General features: G+C 44.0%; 3 protein-coding genes across 5 annotated transcripts in view; all 3 read right to left on the reverse strand.

Annotated features, from left to right (window-relative positions):
- The window catches only part of LOC105898408 (heavy metal-binding protein HIP-like), a 249,655-nt gene that overhangs the window by 121,307 nt on the left and 106,586 nt on the right, over positions 1–21,762 (reverse strand). The gene's annotated exons all lie outside the window — the stretch shown is intronic.
- Positions 4,201–9,798, reverse strand: LOC116224606 (leukotriene B4 receptor 1-like). Of its 2 annotated transcripts, XM_042710556.1 has the most exons (5): positions 8,969–9,798; positions 8,813–8,881; positions 7,121–7,671; positions 6,152–6,428; positions 4,201–4,871 (listed from the first exon to the last, which is right to left on the reverse strand). In XM_042710556.1, the coding sequence occupies exons 3-5, from the start codon at positions 7,639–7,641 to the stop codon at positions 4,494–4,496; spliced, it is 1,176 nt and encodes a 391-aa protein (XP_042566490.1). In that variant the 5' UTR covers positions 7,642–7,671; positions 8,813–8,881; positions 8,969–9,798; the 3' UTR covers positions 4,201–4,493. The 2 variants fall into 2 exon arrangements, with proteins under 2 accessions (XP_042566490.1, XP_031440784.1); XM_031584924.2 differs by having other exon boundaries at positions 8,813–9,798.
- Positions 15,981–21,220, reverse strand: LOC105898402 (leukotriene B4 receptor 1-like). Its single transcript, XM_031584922.2, has 5 exons — positions 21,029–21,220; positions 20,639–20,831; positions 18,898–19,448; positions 17,931–18,207; positions 15,981–16,650 (listed from the first exon to the last, which is right to left on the reverse strand). The coding sequence occupies exons 3-5, from the start codon at positions 19,416–19,418 to the stop codon at positions 16,273–16,275; spliced, it is 1,176 nt and encodes a 391-aa protein (XP_031440782.1). The 5' UTR covers positions 19,419–19,448; positions 20,639–20,831; positions 21,029–21,220; the 3' UTR covers positions 15,981–16,272.

The raw sequence follows: 21,762 nt of genomic DNA on the forward strand, positions 1-21,762 counted from the left end.
GTAATCGCCAGTGATCGGCGGTGATCGGTGGAGAACGCTGGTCCGAAAATACATTTTTGAACATGCTCAAAAGTTCTCATGGAGACCAGCGTTCTTCAACGTTTAATTTAAACGCTGGAGAACTTTCGTGGAACGTTTTACTAACATTGCACGCGTTTGGCTATCGTAGTCAGTCGTCACCCTAGCGTTAGGGAAGATCTTGATGTTATCATGTCCCTTCTACAATTAATATGTTTTTAACCATACGTGATCAACAAATGCAACTTACATCTCTGCAAACGTTATTCTGTGCACTATAAATCTACATATTCCATGCTATCATGTCATGCAAGGTCATTGCATAATCTAGCGAAAAGCGGAGTGAAGGGTATATATATGCTTGCTTGAGCCCAGCATGAAGTAGATGTACTGAACTTGAACATAGCTGAGCACTGTTATAGCTGGTGCTGTTCCATGGCAGATAGATATGATATGAAGACTCTTGTGACATGGACAACGTGGGTGGATGTGTTGATGTTTTCTAATAATAAACATTGAGAAACACAAATTCAGTGTAAAATTTAAATAATTTATTTTAATAACATAAAACCCCAGGAATAATGCCCGTTATTTCGTAAATCACAGTAATAATAACAGTAAATCTTCGTCCGAAGACATTGCTAGTGAAATAGGCTTTGTATTCTTCTTACTTTCAGCAGCATTTATCATCTTCTTACTTGCAGCAGCGCTAGTAGCAGAAGCCCCCCTCACACCTTTTCGTCGTCTTGGCGGCATGATGTTTACTGTTCACAACAACTGAATCCACTGATTTTCCAGCGCTTTATATCCGTTTGACCATAAAACCCACACGCCAGCAAAACGCTATTCTGTCATTATTCACAAGTTAATCACACGCTCAACACGCTCGTCTAGGGTTGACTTATCGTTTGTCGCGCTCCAGTGACACGTCAGCACTCGTTTGTCGCGCACCATTGACACGTCACTTGGTCGCTGTTACACACTCCTCATGCGTCAGTCCCACGCTAGTCATGCGTCAGTCCTACACTATTCTTTCGTTAGTGTCCACATCGCCCTAGAACGCTCGAAATTGAACGATTAGAAAGTTCAGAGAACGTTGACCAGAACGTTATAGTGTGACGGGGCCTTAAGATTAGAGTCGGGGTGAATGGCCAGAGAGTTGAGAAAAAGCAAAAATGAGAGAGATTGGCTTAGTGGACAACCATGTGAAATGCTTCTCAAATCCTCTGAAGTAGCTAGTTCAATAACAGTGAACAGCCAATGATGGTGAAATAGCCAGTTCAAGAACACTGAACAGCTAGTGATGGTCTGCCGAGTATCATGTAATGGTCTGCTTAGTGTGAAGTAAACAGTACCCTATCTCCATCAGGTTTGACCCTCTGCAGTGCAGTGAAATAAACAGTACCCTATCTCCATCCATCGTGCAGTGCAGCTGAGAGCAGTTGCCAGATATGGCCGGTCCCAGAGATTACTTTGCCGCTGTTTGTCTGGATGGGAAGGTGTTTGCAAAGAGTGGTAGCCGTGACGAAACACAGTACCTGGACAACACCTGGTGGTAGCTGAATGTAATTTGTATCTTCTTTGTTTATGTTTTCTTTTTTACCTCTGACCTCTGTGAACCATATTCATAGCGATGGCCTGAATGAATGATGGTTGTTCACAAAATCCCATTTTTTGTTAATTAAACCATTAAAGTTAATCACACGCTAAAGTTAATCACATGTTTTCTTTTTTACCTCTGACCTCTGTGAACCATATTCATAGCGATGGCCTGAATGAATGATGGTTGTTCACAAAATCCCATTTTTTGTTAATTAAACCATTTTCACTGCATATCAATGGCAAGAGCTAGCCTGGATACCATCCGAACTTAGCCCGGCCCACAACATTTGAGGTCTGGTTTAAACACGCCCCATAATCACAGCCCAATGGAGCAGTATCAGACTTATATTCTGACTAGAATTATGAGTATGACATCGTCAGGCTAGGCAAGAGCCAGATAAACAACAAATATATTTAAAAAAAAAACTGAATAACAAAGAAAACAAAGTAATGAATAAAATAATGATAGGATGAAACTAACACGATGATAAGATAAGCAAGAAGAACAACACACACACACACACGCGATAACCAAGTGCCAGCTGAGATATGAAATGCCCTCATGACACGGCGTGGGTGCACCGCTACGACCCCCGGGAAGGACGCTGGGATAAGTTGGGGGCCATGCCACGACCTTACACTGACCTTTGTGCCTGCCTGCTGCAGCTGCCACAGGGTGTACATGGGTAGTAGAACTAAAAACAGTGTGTTTATGTGTGTGCAGGGGCGGAGATCCCATTTCATTGCAGGGGGGGACAATACATGGTCACATTTCAGAGTGTAATTCCGGGGGGGGGGGGGGACATGAAAAAATTGCTTTCACGAGAGCTAGCATAAACTGCTAAATACCGAATTCTCTTATCACATTTACAAACAGAAATTCGAAGTCATTTTAGAATTATCTAAACAGCATTAAATGTACTAACACGAAATATCTATTCACAGACAAATAATGTCCAAAGTTCAAGAGAACTTGATGCTCAAAATAAGTTATAAAACAGCTCAACAGGGAATCGAACTAGCAACCTTTTGATTACAATACAACTTCTCTACCTCCTACGCCACTGTCACTCCATATTACAATACCAGCATAGTTGATGTACCGCAGAAAAAGATGACATTAATTTAACTTCAGATAATTTAACAAATCTGGAGAGGCACTGAGATGTAGACCTACGTTTATTAACTAGCATGAACCTGACAGGACAGGACAGTGTCCTAGACTGTCTAGCTAGCTATCTTAACTGTGTTAATTACCGGCATGTGTGTGTTATCGGCAAACGTTCACGTTGTCATGCCAATCCATTAATAAGCTTATGTATACTTGTGCATATCGATTGGAACTTCGTAAATGGAGTTTAGAAAAAAACTTCTTCTTTACATGTTCTTACTGCGTTCGAGAATGAGGTAAATCTCTTTACATATCGTGTATCATAGCGGCAGCGACAGGGGACAGAGGAGGAAACAGTCTGACAATCTGACCGTGTAGGCTACTGGGCTGATTAACTGAAACACGGAGCTGCTGGTAGCCCTGCCCGTTGGAAAGCATGTGAACCAAACCACTTTGAGGAATAGGGGGAACATGATTTTTCAACACTTAAAAAACAAATTTTTTATGTCTATAATTAGCACCGCTTGTGTCGTCGTATTTTTATTTAAAAAAATATATATATATTTTTAAATTTTTTTTAAATTTTTTTTTTTTCAATGATTGTTGACACGTCCCCCCCGTCCCCCCCGGGATCTCCGCCTATGTGTGTGTGTGTGTGTGTGTGTGTGTGTGTGTGTGTGTGTGTGGGTGTGTGTGTGTGTGTGTTTGTGTTTGTGTGTGAGTGTGTGTGTGTGTGTGTGTGTGTGTGAGTGTGTGTGTGTGTGTGTGTGTGTTTGAGTGTGTGTGTGTGTGTGTGTGTGAGTGTGTGTGTGTGTGTGTGTGTGTGTGTGTGTTTGTGTGTGAGTGTGTGTGGGTGAGTGTGTGTGTGTGTGTGTGTGTGTGTGTGTGTGTTTGTGTGTGAGTGTGAGTGTGTGTGGGTGGTTGACTGTCATGTTGTGCTACATTTTCCTACTCCTTCTGATAGAAAATGTTATCGTCCTGCTACTGTGAATGGAAATAAAGTGCAAAAAGATAAAGATCTGTCCAGTATCTGACTAGATGAGATCATTGTGAATTATTCCATGCATTTGATATGTATAACCTTTGATTTGTTATCCACAAAATGTAAACAATTTTTCAGCTTTTCTGAAGATTTACTCTCCCTCTACACTGCACCCATCATAAGAAGCTGTTGTCTTCTCGTGACTTGTTGTAAAGTGCGCATGTGGATGAAAGTATTATGTTCTGCATTGTAAAATCTATTTGTAATCCTGTTAATAATCCCAATTGTTGCTAAAAGTATTTGTAATCTAATAACATCTTTAATCTAATACCCTTTTTTCTTGTATGCTAATTACATAACGCCGTTCCATGTATTCCATTACTCCCCAAGCCTGGTAATGACTGAGTGTATGTAAGTATGATTATAATACCCATCACATGTAGCTCAAAACATTTTCTCATAAAAAAAATCCATCCTCACAAATGTGTCCTATCAAGAGCATTTAATAATGATACAACTTACACAAGACAAGGATATGAAGAAACAGTACACCGCAACACATAATCAACCAGAGAAAAAAAATCACTCTCCAAAGATTTGCAATTTTTTTTTTGCAATATTAGCATATTTGCACACTGCCCGCCCCACACACAGACACACACAAACACTCACTCTCCCTCTATCTCACTCTCTCACTCACTCACACACAAACGCACACTTCCTCTCCTTCTCTGTCTCTCTCTCTCTCTCCCTCACACACACAAACACTCCCTCTCCCTTTTATTCTGCGACTGTCATGAGATTTTTCAGCTCGGCTGTCTTCCTCGTGTCCTCCTCCCCACCCGCCACACTCTCTCCTCCTCCTCCTACTCCTCCTCCTCGCACACTCATCTTTTGAGTGATCTTGCGGAAGATGGACGTGTCGTCGGGCACGGAGCTGCGGCTGGTGCGTGTGCTGCGCGACTGAGCGTCGGAGTAGGTGCCCTCAAACATCTTCGCCATGAAGCCCAGGCCCGCGTTGCGAATGTGCGAGCTGCCAGCGAACACGTAGAGCACGGGATTCACGCTGCTGCTCAGGAACGCAAACGCCGTCACGTTGGGACGCGCCACCTTCGCCGCATCAATCGCCCACTCGGTGTCTGTCAGCAGTCCGATCACCTACAGAGAGACAGATGAGACACACTTTTAGAAATTCATGTTCATTTACAACATGTCTGATCTCAGCTTGTTATTATGACCGCTGCTGCAGTTCGGTTTTTATTAAATTATTTATTTTTAATACCGACTTTTGGTCAATGATATCATATACGTACCTATTGATTTTCGCCGCATATTACTGATACAGAACAAGTTCAAAGCACTTTTTAGGATATAGCTCGACAAAATTTACGAAATTTCTATGGCACGTTGGCACACAATAAGTGTGAACGTTTATTAAAAAGTTTGCATATATAGGCTACTAAATTAAATTATCTAAACATTGCAAGTTTACTGTGCGAGTAGGTTGTTAAGTTGAGGCAAGTGCGACAAAGTGTTTAGCCTAACTGTGAGTCTTTGTTGCACAGCACATGCCAGTAGGAACAACTTTGTGTGCTCGAACCTAAAAGGTGTTGTAGTAATGCCACAGCTACGTTTAGTTTAACTTTACATAGATAAGCTAGCCTACATAACACCTAACAATTTGCATTGGGGAAGGCAAGCTTGCTTAATGCAGAACACAGTACAGTCGTAGAAGTAAAAAATAAAGTGAGGTTCTAAAAGTGCTATGAACAAAATGTTAATAGCCATGCAATCAGCTGCGATATCAGTGCAGCATCTTGAGTCCACATTGACCCACATCACAGTGACGGGCCATACCAGTAGGTAGTTCACACTAACTGCGGTACTAACACATTGCTCAAGTTGACACAAGGATCAGGAGGACTAAGGACACTTTCAAACCAGTGCAATAAGGATATAAGCTTTTGCAGAGATTCGAGTCATCCCTGTCATAATCATGCTATCTTTGTTGTCGACTGGGTGATGGCCACATCACAGGGCAGTTGTCATGGTAATAGCAGCAGGAGGCATAACGGTAACAATTGCAAAATCACAGTAGATCAAATCATTCTGATTGACTGAACTATAACCTGAGAAGTAAATGATTATGCCCCTACCCATTAAACCAATAAACTCCCTCCACCCTTCTCTCCTTCTATTCCCCTGCCTCTCTTCATCCCTCCCTCCCTTCCCTTCCGCTCTCTCACCTGCAGGATGTTGATGATGTGAAAGGGCAGTCAGAAGATGAGGGCAAAGATGCAAGCCCCCCCCGCCCCTGTGGTTCTCCCCTCCGTCTCTCTCCCTTTCCTTCTCCCTCTCTCCATCCTCGACTACCTCTCCCTTTCCTTCTCCCTCTCTCCATCCTCGACTACCTCTCTCTTTCCTTCTCTCTCTCTCACCTGCAGGATGTTGACGATGTGGTACGGCAGCCAGAAGAGGGCGAAGGCGGCGAGGATGGCGAGGATGAGGAAGCTGCCCCGCCCGCGACGCTTGAACATGGCCGTGCGCAGGCGGCGGAAGACGGAGGCGTAGCAGCCGGCGATGAGGCTGAAGGGCAGCAGGAAGCCCATGAACGTCTCCACCAGGTACTGGAACACCTGATGGTCTACGCTGCCCCAGTGGTGAGGAATGCAGAAGAAGGAGGTGATGTTCTTGTGTCGGAAGAGCTGCAGGTTGCTGGGGAAGCACACGTACACACGCAGACACATACGAACACACACACACACAGACACATACAAACACAAACACACACACACAAACACACACAAACACACAAACACACACGCAGACACATACAAACACAAACACACACACACAAACACACACGCAGACACATACAAACACACAAACACAGGCATGCATGTGATTATGATGAATGCTGACAGGTAAACGCACCAAGTTGTGCACACAAACATATACTTGTACTGAGTGCTGACACGATGACATACAGATGCACAAACCCACACACCCACACACACCCAAACCCACACACACAGACACACACACACACACACCCACACACAGACACACATAAACACACATATGCTTGCACACACACACACACACACACATAAACACATGTGCATGCACACACACACACACACACACACACACACACACTTATGCAGACACTCAAACACAATACAAAGTTGTGATAATTTCTTAGAAATGATCATGCTCATGTCTACACATGTTGAAATCATGGCAATGATGAACATCTACATACCTAAAAACACACTTGGGTTTTCTGTGCTCACAAATGTACACACAGATAAGCACAAACTAACACAGACACCCCCCCTCCCCCCTCCCACACACACACACACACACACACACACACGCACACACACACACACACACACACACACCTGCGGTAGAAAGGCATAGGCAGTGCCAGAATGAAGGCCAGCACCCAAAATGCCAGAATGATGGAAAGTAGTGCCCGCTTGGTGCGCAGCCGCTGTGCCACGAAGGGCCTGCTGGTGGCCAGCCAGCGGTCGGCGCTCATCAGGGTGATCAGGTAGATGGAGGTGTACATGTTGACGGCGCAGAGGTAGTGCACGATCTTGCACGTGGCGGTGCCAAACTCCCAGCCCTGCACGCCCGCCGTCAGGAAGCGCAGAAAGAGCGGCGCGGTCAGCAGGACCAGCACGTCGGCCAACGCCAGGTTGAACACCAGCAGGCAGGTGACGGAGCGCCGGCGCACGCGGCACAGCACCGACCACACCACGAAGAGGTTGCCAGGGAAACCCACCACCAGGGCTATGGTCAGGATGCTGATGCCCACCTGGTGCGAGACGGAGAGGCCCGGGGAAGAGGAGGGAGAGAGAGAGGGTTGCAGGTAATGGGATAGCATGGTTGGGTCAGCGGTGGCGTTAAAGAAGTCCATATTGATAGTTTTCTTAGAGGCTGATTATCTCTAGAGGGAGAGAGAGACAAAGAGAGTGTAGGGTGTGAGAGGAGGGAGAGAGAGCTGAAAAAACAGAGAAGCCAAAGGAAGTCAAGGCTGTTACTGAAGTAGACAGACACTTGATAAGATCAACGTGGCTATGTTTTTCTATTAAATACATCCTGTTTCATTACTGTCCTTGATGTAGGTCCGCTGCTCTCTCTCCTGTGGCTTTGATCTCTACCTTTCAAAACTCCAATGCCGATTAAATGTATGAAAACTCAGACACACTCACATCTAAGGCCAGTGTTGCGTCTTATCGCGTTCATTGAACGAAAGTTCATGAACTCGTTCATAATTTTGGTGAACGTGAACTAAACGTAGTGTATTAATGCCTGATGAATGATACTGTGAACGCGTTCATTCTGTTATGTGTGAACAGCACTTTCACTCTTTTTAATTTCGTTCCATGTGCCAGATTTCTAGAGACTTCCAGGCGAAAAACACACCGTTAACAGTCCTGTATCCAGGATTGCCCAACTAGTCAATCTCTGTGTGTGCTTTCTTCTACTGTCTAAGCCTGGCAAGTGTGAGAGCGCCGAAGTTGCGTAGAGGGGTATTGCAGACAGATAGAGATTTCAATCTGGCAACGGCATCCACCAGTGTCTCACCGCCGCATGCGTCATCAAAACAAAAAGCACTAGTACAATAATTGCTGTCTGTGGTTCTATATGGGCTGTGGAAATAATTTAGAAAAATATATTGAAAAAAAAGAACTGAACTAGTTCATTTTAAAATTTGTGAACTATGAACTGAACTTTCCCAACACTGTCTAAGGCAGTGATTACTACAGAAAGCAGAAGGGTATTAGAAATAGAGTATATTTTCAGATCAACCACTTTTGCAAAAATGTGCCTAAAACATGTCACAAACAAGGGCATGTGTCCACCTAACTTTGTGTGGTGACAAAACACTAGTAAGTCACTAGTAGTGGAGAGTTACTCTCAAAACATTTAGTGTTTTCACTTCCTCACAGGCTTACTCACTTCAAGCAGACACAACTAGACATAACACGTTTGATAGATAGATAGATAAACATAATAAAAAACCCACAAAGGGAGAGATATCAACAGATAAACAGAGTACGTTTGACCATGCAGCTTTGACATACCTGAAGTTGCCTGTATGGGAAGAACACAGTTCTGTTGGGTGTCTGTTGGCTGTCACTGCGTACAGTCCTCTGCGTGAAAGGACATGTGTTACAAAGTCTGTGTCATAACCTTTTACGTTGTCCCTGTTGCAAGATCTGAGGGGAAATACTCCTTACCACACAGGAAGTCAACCGTCAGCCGTAACTTAAATGTGGATTTTATGACCCAAGTTAATACCACGCTGTTCCAAGTTTTTTTTTAAATTCAGCTGATCTTATCTTTCTCTCTTCTCTCGCTGGACGACTTTGATGACTACACACTATAGAGTCATACATAAGACTATATCGCACCATACAGTGCACCCTGTAATACATCTATAAGCTACACATGTACATATACCTATAGACAACCCAAATAACCAACCCCCATGGCAGGAAGGACACAATGTCTTTGCCCTTGATGAATAAATTCACACATTCTTCTTGCTCTGACCTCAATTCTAGTGTTGCTACTACGGTATGTGTTGCTTTGTGTCTTTCCCTCTCCCTCTCTCCCCCTCTCCTCTCTTCTCCCCTCCTCGCCTCTCTCTCTACTACGGTCTGTATTGCTTTGTGTGCTACGTCTGCCCTTAATAGTTGAAACAGACGCTTCACCTCAACATCATTGTACTTAGCCACCCCCACTGGTGGCTGATTCAGAGTTCAGAGTGATTCATCTTGTGAATGGGATTTCAAGACTATAATCTCAGCGAAAACTGATCTGAGAGCAATAGGTGGGCGGAATCAGGCTGAAACATTGGACATTTATCATAATAATCCTAGAAAATAAACAAAAACATTAAAAATAGACATTGTCCTAGAGTGACAGGCATTGATTTCCACATAAGAGGGATGGGTTCATGTGTGTCATGACAAAAGACATGAAGCAACTCAGGACAAAACAATGTATTTGTGTCAACAACAAAACAAATGTTTTGGCTTGTTTGAAAAACAACATACATCATACATCAACAACCCCCCCCCCCCATATTTTCCCATGGAGATATGCATGCACACACACTTATTTTTTTCTTTTTTATAATTCTATAGTAAATATATACATTGTTTTTATCTTCAATGTAATGTATTGTTCTGTTGGCCTATATTGTCCCATCCGCCATCCATCCAGGACAATGTCCAGGCTCTCTCCAAGGAAGTCTGGGCAGGATCCTGAGAAAGATGTACCCATCCAGGCAGCTGGCAGTGAAAGGGTGGAGCCGTGGCTTCCAGCAGAAAAGGCAGGACTTAACAAGGCCCTGCGAGAGCTATCCGAGGGTCATGTGACCGCGCCAGGACTTGGAGCTGTGCTGGATTTCGCTTACGGTTGGGACACCACCTGACACTGGGGCACTGGAAGATGTGATGTCTGCTTGCAGGTGTCGTTTCTAAGGTGTTGCTTTCTGATCTGGGATCTGTGTTATTACTGTTTCTACTGTTCTTCGAAGTAAAGGTTGGCGTATCTTAGGACTGTTTCTGAAATGCCTGTACAATTAACTCAAGGCTCTTAAAATGTGTCATGTTCTATTTTTGAAATCCTTAGATCTAAGTGCTGGGAGGTGTTTTTACTGCATTTGACAGTTATGCATGTCACTCCATTGACTCCTGACATTTATGTTATGTCTATAACAGTTACTGCTGGTCAAACACCTCCCTTTTGACCTTTTTAACTCATCTATCTATCTATCTATCTACCTATTTGTGTCTTTTCGCAGATATCTAGGTGTTCCACGGTTAGCACAGGTGTGTAGGGGAGATGGCGCCCCCTGTGGGCCAAAGGAGAGAGCAGAGCCTGGAGGTCCTCCGAAGATTGTGGGTGCACAGAGTAGGCTGTGACGTCCTCATTCAAACCGAGAATGGAGAGAGTTTTCCAGGTAGACTCTTGTTTACTTTTATTTATTTATTTAGTTATTTCACTTGAAAAATGACCATTACCCATGTACTGCATGTGTTGGGTTAAGTTGTGTCTGTGTTCAGGAGCAAACACAAAGTTGATGATAATATTAGAACAAATGCATGCTCTGTTTTGAAACTATTGTCTTAATATCTCATTCAAGAGTCTCCATCAAAAAATGACACGATATTATGAACAATGAACCGTGGGAGAGAAAAATAAAAATAAACTATCAGATTAAAATCTGTTCAATTAAACTTGCTTTTCAGGTGTCAAAATAATCTATCTAGTACTATTTTATACTGAGGAAAACACCACTGATGATGACATATCCAAAGAAAAGCACGCCTCTGCTCAAATCGACTTTAGTATAAATATAATTCATTTCCTAGCCCTGGTTATGTGTAATCATGACTCTGCAATATGACAAATAGCCCTGGTTATGTGTGATCATGACTCTGCAATATGACAAATAGCTTTGCCTCGGGAGTTTGCTGAGGTTGGAAGCCAGGCCAATTGTGGTTTCTACTCTGTGGAGAATACCTGAGGGGTGTTTGTGATTCACTTTGTGGTCACTTTTTCCTGTTTGCGTATTGGAGAGCAATTTTCTGGTGATGGTATGATCTCCCACAGATAGCTTTGAACTCTATGAAAAGGACTTTACCGTAAGGAAGTGCAGGAGTTCTGAGGAAAGAAAGCTGTTTCCTGCAGTTGTTCTCTCTGTTTTTTTATCAGTTTTCACTTTTCTCTGAGACCACAATGCTGTTACACAATCCCTTTGTCCCTCTCAGTCCCTCACTCTGTTTTTTTCTCTCATTCTTTCTTCATTTCCTCTTTCTTTTTCTCTCTCTTATCCTCTTTCCCTCTCTTTTTCTCGTTCACTCTTTATCCTTCTTTCTCTCCGTCTCTGAATTTTATTGTGCCACTTTCTTTCTCCCTCCTTCTTGCTTTCTCTCTTTCTTTCTCCCTCCCTCCCTCTCTGTCTTTCTCCCTGTCTCTGTGGTATAGCGCCAGAAGAGCTTTGTGTGAAAGCTGGTGAACGCTGTAATCGCCAGTGATCGGCGGTGATCGGCGGAGAACGCTGGTCCGAAAATACATTTTTGAACATGCTCAAAAGTTCTCATGGAGACCAGCGTTCTTCAACATTTAATTTAAACGCTGGAGAACTTTCGTGGAACGTTTTACTAACATTGCACGCGTTTGGCTATCGTAGTCAGTCGTCACCCTAGCGTTAGGGAAGATCTTGATGTTATCATGTCCCTTCTACAATTAATATGTTTTTAACCATACGTGATCAACAAATGCAACTTACATCTCTGCAAACGTTATTCTGTGCACTATAAATCTACATATTCCATGCTATCATGTCATGCAAGGTCATTGCATAATCTAGCGAAAAGCGGAGTGAAGGGTATATACATGCTTGCTTGAGCCCAGCATGAAGTAGATGTACTGAACTTGAACATAGCTGAGCACTGTTATAGCTGGTGCTGTTCCATGGCAGATAGATATGATATGAAGACTCTTGTGACATGGACAACGTGGGTGGATGTGTTGATGTTTTCTAATAATAAACATTGAGAAACACAAATTCAGTGTAAAATTTAAATCATTTATTTTAATAACATAAAACCCCAGGAATAATGCCCGTTATTTCGTAAATCACAGTAATAATAACAGTAAATCTTCGTCCGAAGACATTGCTAGTGAAATAGGCTTTGTATTCTTCTTACTTTCAGCAGCATTTATCATCTTCTTACTTGCAGCAGCGCTAGTAGCAGAAGCCCCCCTCACACCTTTTCGTCGTCTTGGCGGCATGATGTTTACTGTTCACAACAACTGAATCCACTGATTTTCCAGCGCTTTATATCCGTTTGACCATAAAACCCACACGCCAGCAAAACGCTATTCTGTCATTATTCACAAGTTAATCACACGCTCAACACGCTCGTCTAGGGTTGACTTATCGTTTGTCGCGCTCCAGTGACACGTCAGCACTCGTTTGTCGCGCACCATTGACACGTCACTTGGTCGCTGTTACACACTCCTCATGCGTCAGTCCCACGCTAGTCATGCGTCAGTCCTACACTATTCTTTCGTTAGTGTCCACATCGCCCTAGAACGCTCGAAATTGAACGATTAGAAAGTTCAGAGAACGTTGACCAGAACGTTATAGTGTGACGGGGCCTTAAGATTAGAGTCGGGGTGAATGGCCAGAGAGTTGAGAAAAAGCAAAAATGAGAGAGATTGGCTTAGTGGACAACCATGTCAAATGCTTCTCAAATCCTCTGAAGTAGCTAGTTCAATAACAGTGAACAGCCAATGATGGTGAAATAGCCAGTTCAAGAACACTGAACAGCTAGTGATGGTCTGCCGAGTATCATGTAATGGTCTGCTTAGTGTGAAGTAAACAGTACCCTATCTCCATCAGGTTTGACCCTCTGCAGTGCAGTGAAATAAACAGTACCCTATCTCCATCCATCGTGCAGTGCAGCTGAGAGCAGTTGCCAGATATGGCCGGTCCCAGAGATTACTTTGCCGCTGTTTGTCTGGATGGGAAGGTGTTTGCAAAGAGTGGTAGCCGTGACGAAACACAGTACCTGGACAACACCTGGTGGTAGCTGAATGTAATTTGTATCTTCTTTGTTTATGTTTTCTTTTTTACCTCTGACCTCTGTGAACCATATTCATAGCGATGGCCTGAATGAATGATGGTTGTTCACAAAATCCCATTTTTTGTTAATTAAACCATTAAAGTTAATCACACGCTAAAGTTAATCACATGTTTTCTTTTTTACCTCTGACCTCTGTGAACCATATTCATAGCGATGGCCTGAATGAATGATGGTTGTTCACAAAATCCCATTTTTTGTTAATTAAACCATTTTCACTGCATATCAATGGCAAGAGCTAGCCTGGATACCATCCGAACTTAGCCCGGCCCACAACATTTGAGGTCTGGTTTAAACACGCCCCATAATCACAGCCCAATGGAGCAGTATCAGACTCATATTCTGACTAGAATTATGAGTATGACATCGTCAGGCTAGGCAAGAGCCAGATAAACAACAAATATATTTAAAAAAAAAACTGAATAACAAAGAAAACAAAGTAATGAATAAAATAATGATAGGATGAAACTAACACGATGATAAGATAAGCAAGAAGAACAACACACACACACACGCGCGATAACCAAGTGCCAGCTGAGATATGAAATGCCCTCATGACACGGCGTGGGTGCACCGCTACGACCCCCGGGAAGGACGCTGGGATAAGTTGGGGGCCATGCCACGACCTTACACTGACCTTTGTGCCTGCCTGCTGCAGCTGCCACAGGGTGTACATGGGTAGTAGAACTAAAAACAGTGTGTTTATGTGTGTGCAGGGGCGGAGATCCCATTTCATTGCAGGGGGGGACAATACATGGTCACATTTCAGAGTGTAATTCCGGGGGGGGGGGGGGGACATGAAAAAATTGCTTTCACGAGAGCTAGCATAAACTGCTAAATACCGAATTCTCTTATCACATTTACAAACAGAAATTCGAAGTCATTTTAGAATTATCTAAACAGCATTAAATGTACTAACACGAAATATCTATTCACAGACAAATAATGTCCAAAGTTCAAGAGAACTTGATGCTCAAAATAAGTTATAAAACAGCTCAACAGGGAATCGAACTAGCAACCTTTTGATTACAATACAACTTCTCTACCTCCTACGCCACTGTCACTCCATATTACAATACCAGCATAGTTGATGTACCGCAGAAAAAGATGACATTAATTTAACTTCAGATAATTTAACAAATCTGGAGAGGCACTGAGATGTAGACCTACGTTTATTAACTAGCATGAACCTGACAGGACAGGACAGTGTCCTAGACTGTCTAGCTAGCTATCTTAACTGTGTTAATTACCGGCATGTGTGTGTTATCGGCAAACGTTCACGTTGTCATGCCAATCCATTAATAAGCTTATGTATACTTGTGCATATCGATTGGAACTTCGTAAATGGAGTTTAGAAAAAAACTTCTTCTTTACATGTTCTTACTGCGTTCGAGAATGAGGTAAATCTCTTTACATATCGTGTATCATAGCGGCAGCGACAGGGGACAGAGGAGGAAACAGTCTGACAATCTGACCGTGTAGGCTACTGGGCTGATTAACTGAAACACGGAGCTGCTGGTAGCCCTGCCCGTTGGAAAGCATGTGAACCAAACCACTTTGAGGAATAGGGGGAACATGATTTTTCAACACTTAAAAAACAAATTTTTTATGTCTATAATTAGCACCGCTTGTGTCGTCGTATTTTTATTTAAAAAAATATATATATATTTTTAAAATTTTTAAAAAATTTTTTTTTTTCAATGATTGTTGACACGTCCCCCCCGTCCCCCCCGGGATCTCCGCCTATGTGTGTGTGTGTGTGTGTGTGTGTGTGTGTGTGTGTGTGTGTGGGTGTGTGTGTGTGTGTGTTTGTGTTTGTGTGTGAGTGTGTGTGTGTGTGTGTGTGTGTGTGTGAGTGTGTGTGTGTGTGTGTGTGTGTGTTTGAGTGTGTGTGTGTGTGTGTGTGTGAGTGTGTGTGTGTGTGTGTGTGTGTGTGTGTGTGTTTGTGTGTGAGTGTGTGTGGGTGAGTGTGTGTGTGTGTGTGTGTGTGTGTGTGTGTGTGTGTGTGTTTGTGTGTGAGTGTGAGTGTGTGTGGGTGGTTGACTGTCATGTTGTGCTACATTTTCCTACTCCTTCTGATAGAAAATGTTATCGTCCTGCTACTGTGAATGGAAATAAAGTGCAAAAAGATAAAGATCTGTCCAGTATCTGACTAGATGAGATCATTGTGAATTATTCCATGCATTTGATATGTATAACCTTTGATTTGTTATCCACAAAATGTAAACAATTTTTCAGCTTTTCTGAAGATTTACTCTCCCTCTACACTGCACCCATCATAAGAAGCTGTTGTCTTCTCGTGACTTGTTGTAAAGTGCGCATGTGGATGAAAGTATTATGTTCTGCATTGTAAAATCTATTTGTAATCCTGTTAATAATCCCAATTGTTGCTAAAAGTATTTGTAATCTAATAACATCTTTAATCTAATACCCTTTTTTCTTGTATGCTAATTACATAACGCCGTTCCATGTATTCCATTACTCCCCAAGCCTGGTAATGACTGAGTGTATGTAAGTATGATTATAATACCCATCACATGTAGCTCAAAACATTTTCTCATAAAAAAAATCCATCCTCACAAATGTGTCCTATCAAGAGCATTTAATAATGATACAACTTACACAAGACAAGGATATGAAGAAACAGTACACCGCAACACATAATCAACCAGAGAAAAAAAATCACTCTCCAAAGATTTGCAATTTTTTTTTGCAATATTAGCATATTTGCACACTGCCCGCCCCACACACAGACACACACAAACACTCACTCTCCCTCTATCTCACTCTCTCACTCACTCACACACAAACGCACACTTCCTCTCCTTCTCTGTCTCTCTCTCTCTCTCCCTCACACACACAAACACTCCCTCTCCCTTTTATTCTGCGACTGTCATGAGATTTTTCAGCTCGGCTGTCTTCCTCGTGTCCTCCTCCCCACCCGCGACACTCTCTCCTCCTCCTCCTACTCCTCCTCCTCGCACACTCATCTTTTGAGTGATCTTGCGGAAGATGGACGTGTCGTCGGGCACGGAGCTGCGGCTGGTGCGTGTGCTGCGCGACTGAGCGTCGGAGTAGGTGCCCTCAAACATCTTCGCCATGAAGCCCAGGCCCGCGTTGCGAATGTGCGAGCTGCCAGCGAACACGTAGAGCACGGGATTCACGCTGCTGCTCAGGAACGCAAACGCCGTCACGTTGGGACGCGCCACCTTCGCCGCATCAATCGCCCACTCGGTGTCTGTCAGCAGTCCGATCACCTACAGAGAGACAGATGAGACACACTTTTAGAAATTCATGTTCATTTACAACATGTCTGATCTCAGCTTGTTATTATGACCGCTGCTGCAGTTCGGTTTTTATTAAATTATTTATTTTTAATACCGACTTTTGGTCAATGATATCATATACGTACCTATTGATTTTCGCCGCATATTACTGATACAGAACAAGTTCAAAGCACTTTTTAGGATATAGCTCGACAAAATTTACGAAATTTCTATGGCACGTTGGCACACAATAAGTGTGAACGTTTATTAAAAAGTTTGCATATATAGGCTACTAAATTAAATTATCTAAACATTGCAAGTTTACTGTGCGAGTAGGTTGTTAAGTTGAGGCAAGTGCGACAAAGTGTTTAGCCTAACTGTGAGTCTTTGTTGCACAGCACATGCCAGTAGGAACAACTTTGTGTGCTCGAACCTAAAAGGTGTTGTAGTAATGCCACAGCTACGTTTAGTTTAACTTTACATAGATAAGCTAGCCTACATAACACCTAACAATTTGCATTGGGGAAGGCAAGCTTGCTTAATGCAGAACACAGTACAGTCGTAGAAGTAAAAAATAAAGTGAGGTTCTAAAAGTGCTATGAACAAAATGTTAATAGCCATGCAATCAGCTGCGATATCAGTGCAGCATCTTGAGTCCACATTGACCCACATCACAGTGACGGGCCATACCAGTAGGTAGTTCACACTAACTGCGGTACTAACACATTGCTCAAGTTGACACAAGGATCAGGAGGACTAAGGACACTTTCAAACCAGTGCAATAAGGATATAAGCTTTTGCAGAGATTCGAGTCATCCCTGTCATAATCATGCTATCTTTGTTGTCGACTGGGTGATGGCCACATCACAGGGCAGTTGTCATGGTAATAGCAGCAGGAGGCATAACGGTAACAATTGCAAAATCACAGTAGATCAAATCATTCTGATTGACTGAACTATAACCTGAGAAGTAAATGATTATGCCCCTACCCATTAAACCAATAAACTCCCTCCACCCTTCTCTCCTTCTATTCCCCTGCCTCTCTTCATCCCTCCCTCCCTTCCCTTCCGCTCTCTCACCTGCAGGATGTTGATGATGTGAAAGGGCAGTCAGAAGATGAGGGCAAAGATGCAAGCCCCCCCCGCCCCTGTGGTTCTCCCCTCCGTCTCTCTCCCTTTCCTTCTCCCTCTCTCCATCCTCGACTACCTCTCCCTTTCCTTCTCCCTCTCTCCATCCTCGACTACCTCTCTCTTTCCTTCTCTCTCTCTCACCTGCAGGATGTTGACGATGTGGTACGGCAGCCAGAAGAGGGCGAAGGCGGCGAGGATGGCGAGGATGAGGAAGCTGCCCCGCCCGCGACGCTTGAACATGGCCGTGCGCAGGCGGCGGAAGACGGAGGCGTAGCAGCCGGCGATGAGGCTGAAGGGCAGCAGGAAGCCCATGAACGTCTCCACCAGGTACTGGAACACCTGATGGTCTACGCTGCCCCAGTGGTGAGGAATGCAGAAGAAGGAGGTGATGTTCTTGTGTCGGAAGAGCTGCAGGTTGCTGGGGAAGCACACGTACACACGCAGACACATACGAACACACACACACACAGACACATACAAACACAAACACACACACACAAACACACACAAACACACAAACACACACGCAGACACATACAAACACAAACACACACACACAAACACACACGCAGACACATACAAACACACAAACACAGGCATGCATGTGATTATGATGAATGCTGACAGGTAAACGCACCAAGTTGTGCACACAAACATATACTTGTACTGAGTGCTGACACGATGACATACAGATGCACAAACCCACACACCCACACACACCCAAACCCACACACACAGACACACACACACACACACCCACACACAGACACACATAAACACACATATGCTTGCACACACACACACACACACACATAAACACATGTGCATGCACACACACACACACACACACACACACACACTTATGCAGACACTCAAACACAATACAAAGTTGTGATAATTTCTTAGAAATGATCATGCTCATGTCTACACATGTTGAAATCATGGCAATGATGAACATCTACATACCTAAAAACACACTTGGGTTTTCTGTGCTCACAAATGTACACACAGATAAGCACAAACTAACACAGACACCCCCCCTCCCCCCTCCCACACACACACACACACACACACACACACGCACACACACACACACACACACACACACCTGCGGTAGAAAGGCATAGGCAGTGCCAGAATGAAGGCCAGCACCCAAAATGCCAGAATGATGGAAAGTAGTGCCCGCTTGGTGCGCAGCCGCTGTGCCACGAATGGCCTGCTGGTGGCCAGCCAGCGGTCGGCGCTCATCAGGGTGATCAGGTAGATGGAGGTGTACATGTTGACGGCGCAGAGGTAGTGCACGATCTTGCACGTGGCGGTGCCAAACTCCCAGCCCTGCACGCCCGCCGTCAGGAAGCGCAGAAAGAGCGGCGCGGTCAGCAGGACCAGCACGTCGGCCAACGCCAGGTTGAACACCAGCAGGCAGGTGACGGAGCGCCGGCGCACGCGGCACAGCACCGACCACACCACGAAGAGGTTGCCAGGGAAACCCACCACCAGGGCTATGGTCAGGATGCTGATGCCCACCTGGTGCGAGACGGAGAGGCCCGGGGAAGAGGAGGGAGAGAGAGAGGGTTGCAGGTAATGGGATAGCATGGTTGGGTCAGCGGTGGCGTTAAAGAAGTCCATATTGATAGTTTTCTTAGAGGCTGATTATCTCTAGAGGGAGAGAGAGACAAAGAGAGTGTAGGGTGTGAGAGGAGGGAGAGAGAGCTGAAAAAACAGAGAAGCCAAAGGAAGTCAAGGCTGTTACTGAAGTAGACAGACACTTGATAAGATCAACGTGGCTATGTTTTTCTATTAAATACATCCTGTTTCATTACTGTCCTTGATGTAGGTCCGCTGCTCTCTCTCCTGTGGCTTTGATCTCTACCTTTCAAAACTCCAATGCCGATTAAATGTATGAAAACTCAGACACACTCACATCTAAGGCCAGTGTTGCGTCTTATCGCGTTCATTGAACGAAAGTTCATGAACTCGTTCATAATTTTGGTGAACGTGAACTAAACGTAGTGTATTAATGCCTGATGAATGATACTGTGAACGCGTTCATTCTGTTATGTGTGAACAGCACTTTCACTCTTTTTAATTTCGTTCCATGTGCCAGATTTCTAGAGACTTCCAGGCGAAAAACACACCGTTAACAGTCCTGTATCCAGGATTGCCCAACTAGTCAATCTCTGTGTGTGCTTTCTTCTACTGTCTAAGCCTGGCAAGTGTGAGAGCGCCGAAGTTGCGTAGAGGGGTATTGCAGACAGATAGAGATTTCAATCTGGCAACGGCATCCACCAGTGTCTCACCGCCGCATGCGTCATCAAAACAAAAAGCACTAGTACAATAATTGCTGTCTGTGGTTCTATATGGGCTGTGGAAATAATTTAGAAAAATATATTGAAAAAAAAGAACTGAACTAGTTCATTTTAAAATTTGTGAACTATGAACTGAACTTTCCCAACACTGTCTAAGGCAGTGATTACTACAGAAAGCAGAAGGGTATTAGAAATAGAGTATATTTTCAGATCAACCACTTTTGCAAAAATGTGCCTAAAACATGTCACAAACAAGGGCATGTGTCCACCTAACTTTGTGTGGTGACAAAACACTAGTAAGTCACTAATAGTGGAGAGTTACTCTCAAAACATTTAGTGTTTTCACTTCCTCACAGGCTTACTCACTTCAAGCAGACACAACTAGACATAACACGTTTGATAGATAGATAGATAAACATAATGAATACAACTAGACATAACACGTTTGATATATAGATAGATAAACATAATAAAAAACCCACAAAGTGAGAGATATCAACAGATAAACAGAGTACGTTTGACCATGTAGCTTTGACATACCTGAAGTTGCCTGTATGGGAAGAACACAGTTCTGTTGGGTGTCTGTTGGCTGTCACTGCGTACAGTCCTCCGTCACTGCGTACAGTCCTCTACACTGCGCTGCTCTGACCAAGGGACGTGAGAGGACAAAGTCTGTGTCATAACCTTTTGTGTTGTCCCTGCTGCAAGATCTGAGGGGAAATACTCTCAACTCCTTACCACACAGGAAGTCAGTCATCAGTCATAACTACCACACTGTTCCAAGTTTTAATTTTAATTTAGCTGATCTTATCTTTCTCTCTTCTCTCGCTGCTCGACTTTGATGACTAGACACTATACATATATAAGACTATATCGCACCATACAGTGCACTCTGTAATACATCTATAAGCTATATATGTATACATATACCTGTAGAGTGTAGACAACCCAAATAACCAACCCTCATGGCAGTAAGGACACAATGTCTTTGCCCCTGATGAATAAATTCACACATTCTTCTTGCTCTGACCTCAATTCTAGTGTTGCTACTACGGTATGTGTTGCTTTGTGTCTCTCCCTCTCCCTCTCTCCCCCTCTCCTCTCCTCTCCCCTCTCTCTACTACGGTATGTGTTGCTTTGTGTCTCTCCCTCTCCTCTCTACCCCTCTCCTCTCCCCCTCTCCTCTCCTCTCTACCCCTCTCCTCTCCACCCTTCTCCTCTCCCCCTCCTCTCTCTCTCCCTCTCTCCTCTCCTCTACCCCTCTCTCTCTCCCTCTCTCCCCCTCCCCTCTCCTCTCCTCTCTCTCTACTACGGTCTGTATTGCTTTTTGTACAGACCGCTCTCCCTCTCTCCTCTCCTCTCTCCCTCTCTCCCCCTCTCCTCTCCTCCTTCTCTACTACGGTCTGTATTGCTTTGTGTACAGACCCCTCTCCCTCTCTCCTCTTCTCTCCCCTCCTCTCTCTCCTCTCCCCTCCTCTCTCTCTCCCTCTCTCCTCTCCTCTCTTCCTCTCTCCCCCTCTCCTCTCTCTCCCCCTCTCCTCTCTCTCCTCTCCTCCTTCTCTACTACGGTCTGTATTGCTTTGTGTGCTACGCCTGCCCTTAATAGTTTAAACAGACGCTTCACCTCAACATCATTGCACTTAGCCACCCCCACTGAGTGCTGA

This window comes from Clupea harengus, chromosome 18 (assembly GCF_900700415.2).
Source record: "Clupea harengus chromosome 18, Ch_v2.0.2, whole genome shotgun sequence".
In the NCBI taxonomy this organism is placed as follows: Eukaryota; Metazoa; Chordata; class Actinopteri; order Clupeiformes; family Clupeidae; genus Clupea; species Clupea harengus.

Excerpts from the sequence above, each read along its gene's own strand:
- LOC105898402 (XM_031584922.2), bottom strand. The coding sequence starts at position 19,418 with ATGGACTTCTTTAACGCCACCGCTGACCCAACCATGCTATCCCATTAC. Across the intron at positions 18,208-18,897 it reads CCTATGCCTTTCTACCGCAG|CAACCTGCAGCTCTTCCGAC; the intron begins GTGTGTGTGTGT and ends GTGCTTCCCCAG. Across the intron at positions 16,651-17,930 it reads ACATCGTCAACATCCTGCAG|GTGATCGGACTGCTGACAGA; the intron begins GTGAGAGAGAGA and ends GTCTCTCTGTAG.
- LOC116224606 (XM_042710556.1), bottom strand. The coding sequence starts at position 7,641 with ATGGACTTCTTTAACGCCACCGCTGACCCAACCATGCTATCCCATTAC. Across the intron at positions 6,429-7,120 it reads CCTATGCCTTTCTACCGCAG|CAACCTGCAGCTCTTCCGAC; the intron begins GTGTGTGTGTGT and ends GTGCTTCCCCAG. Across the intron at positions 4,872-6,151 it reads ACATCGTCAACATCCTGCAG|GTGATCGGACTGCTGACAGA; the intron begins GTGAGAGAGAGA and ends GTCTCTCTGTAG.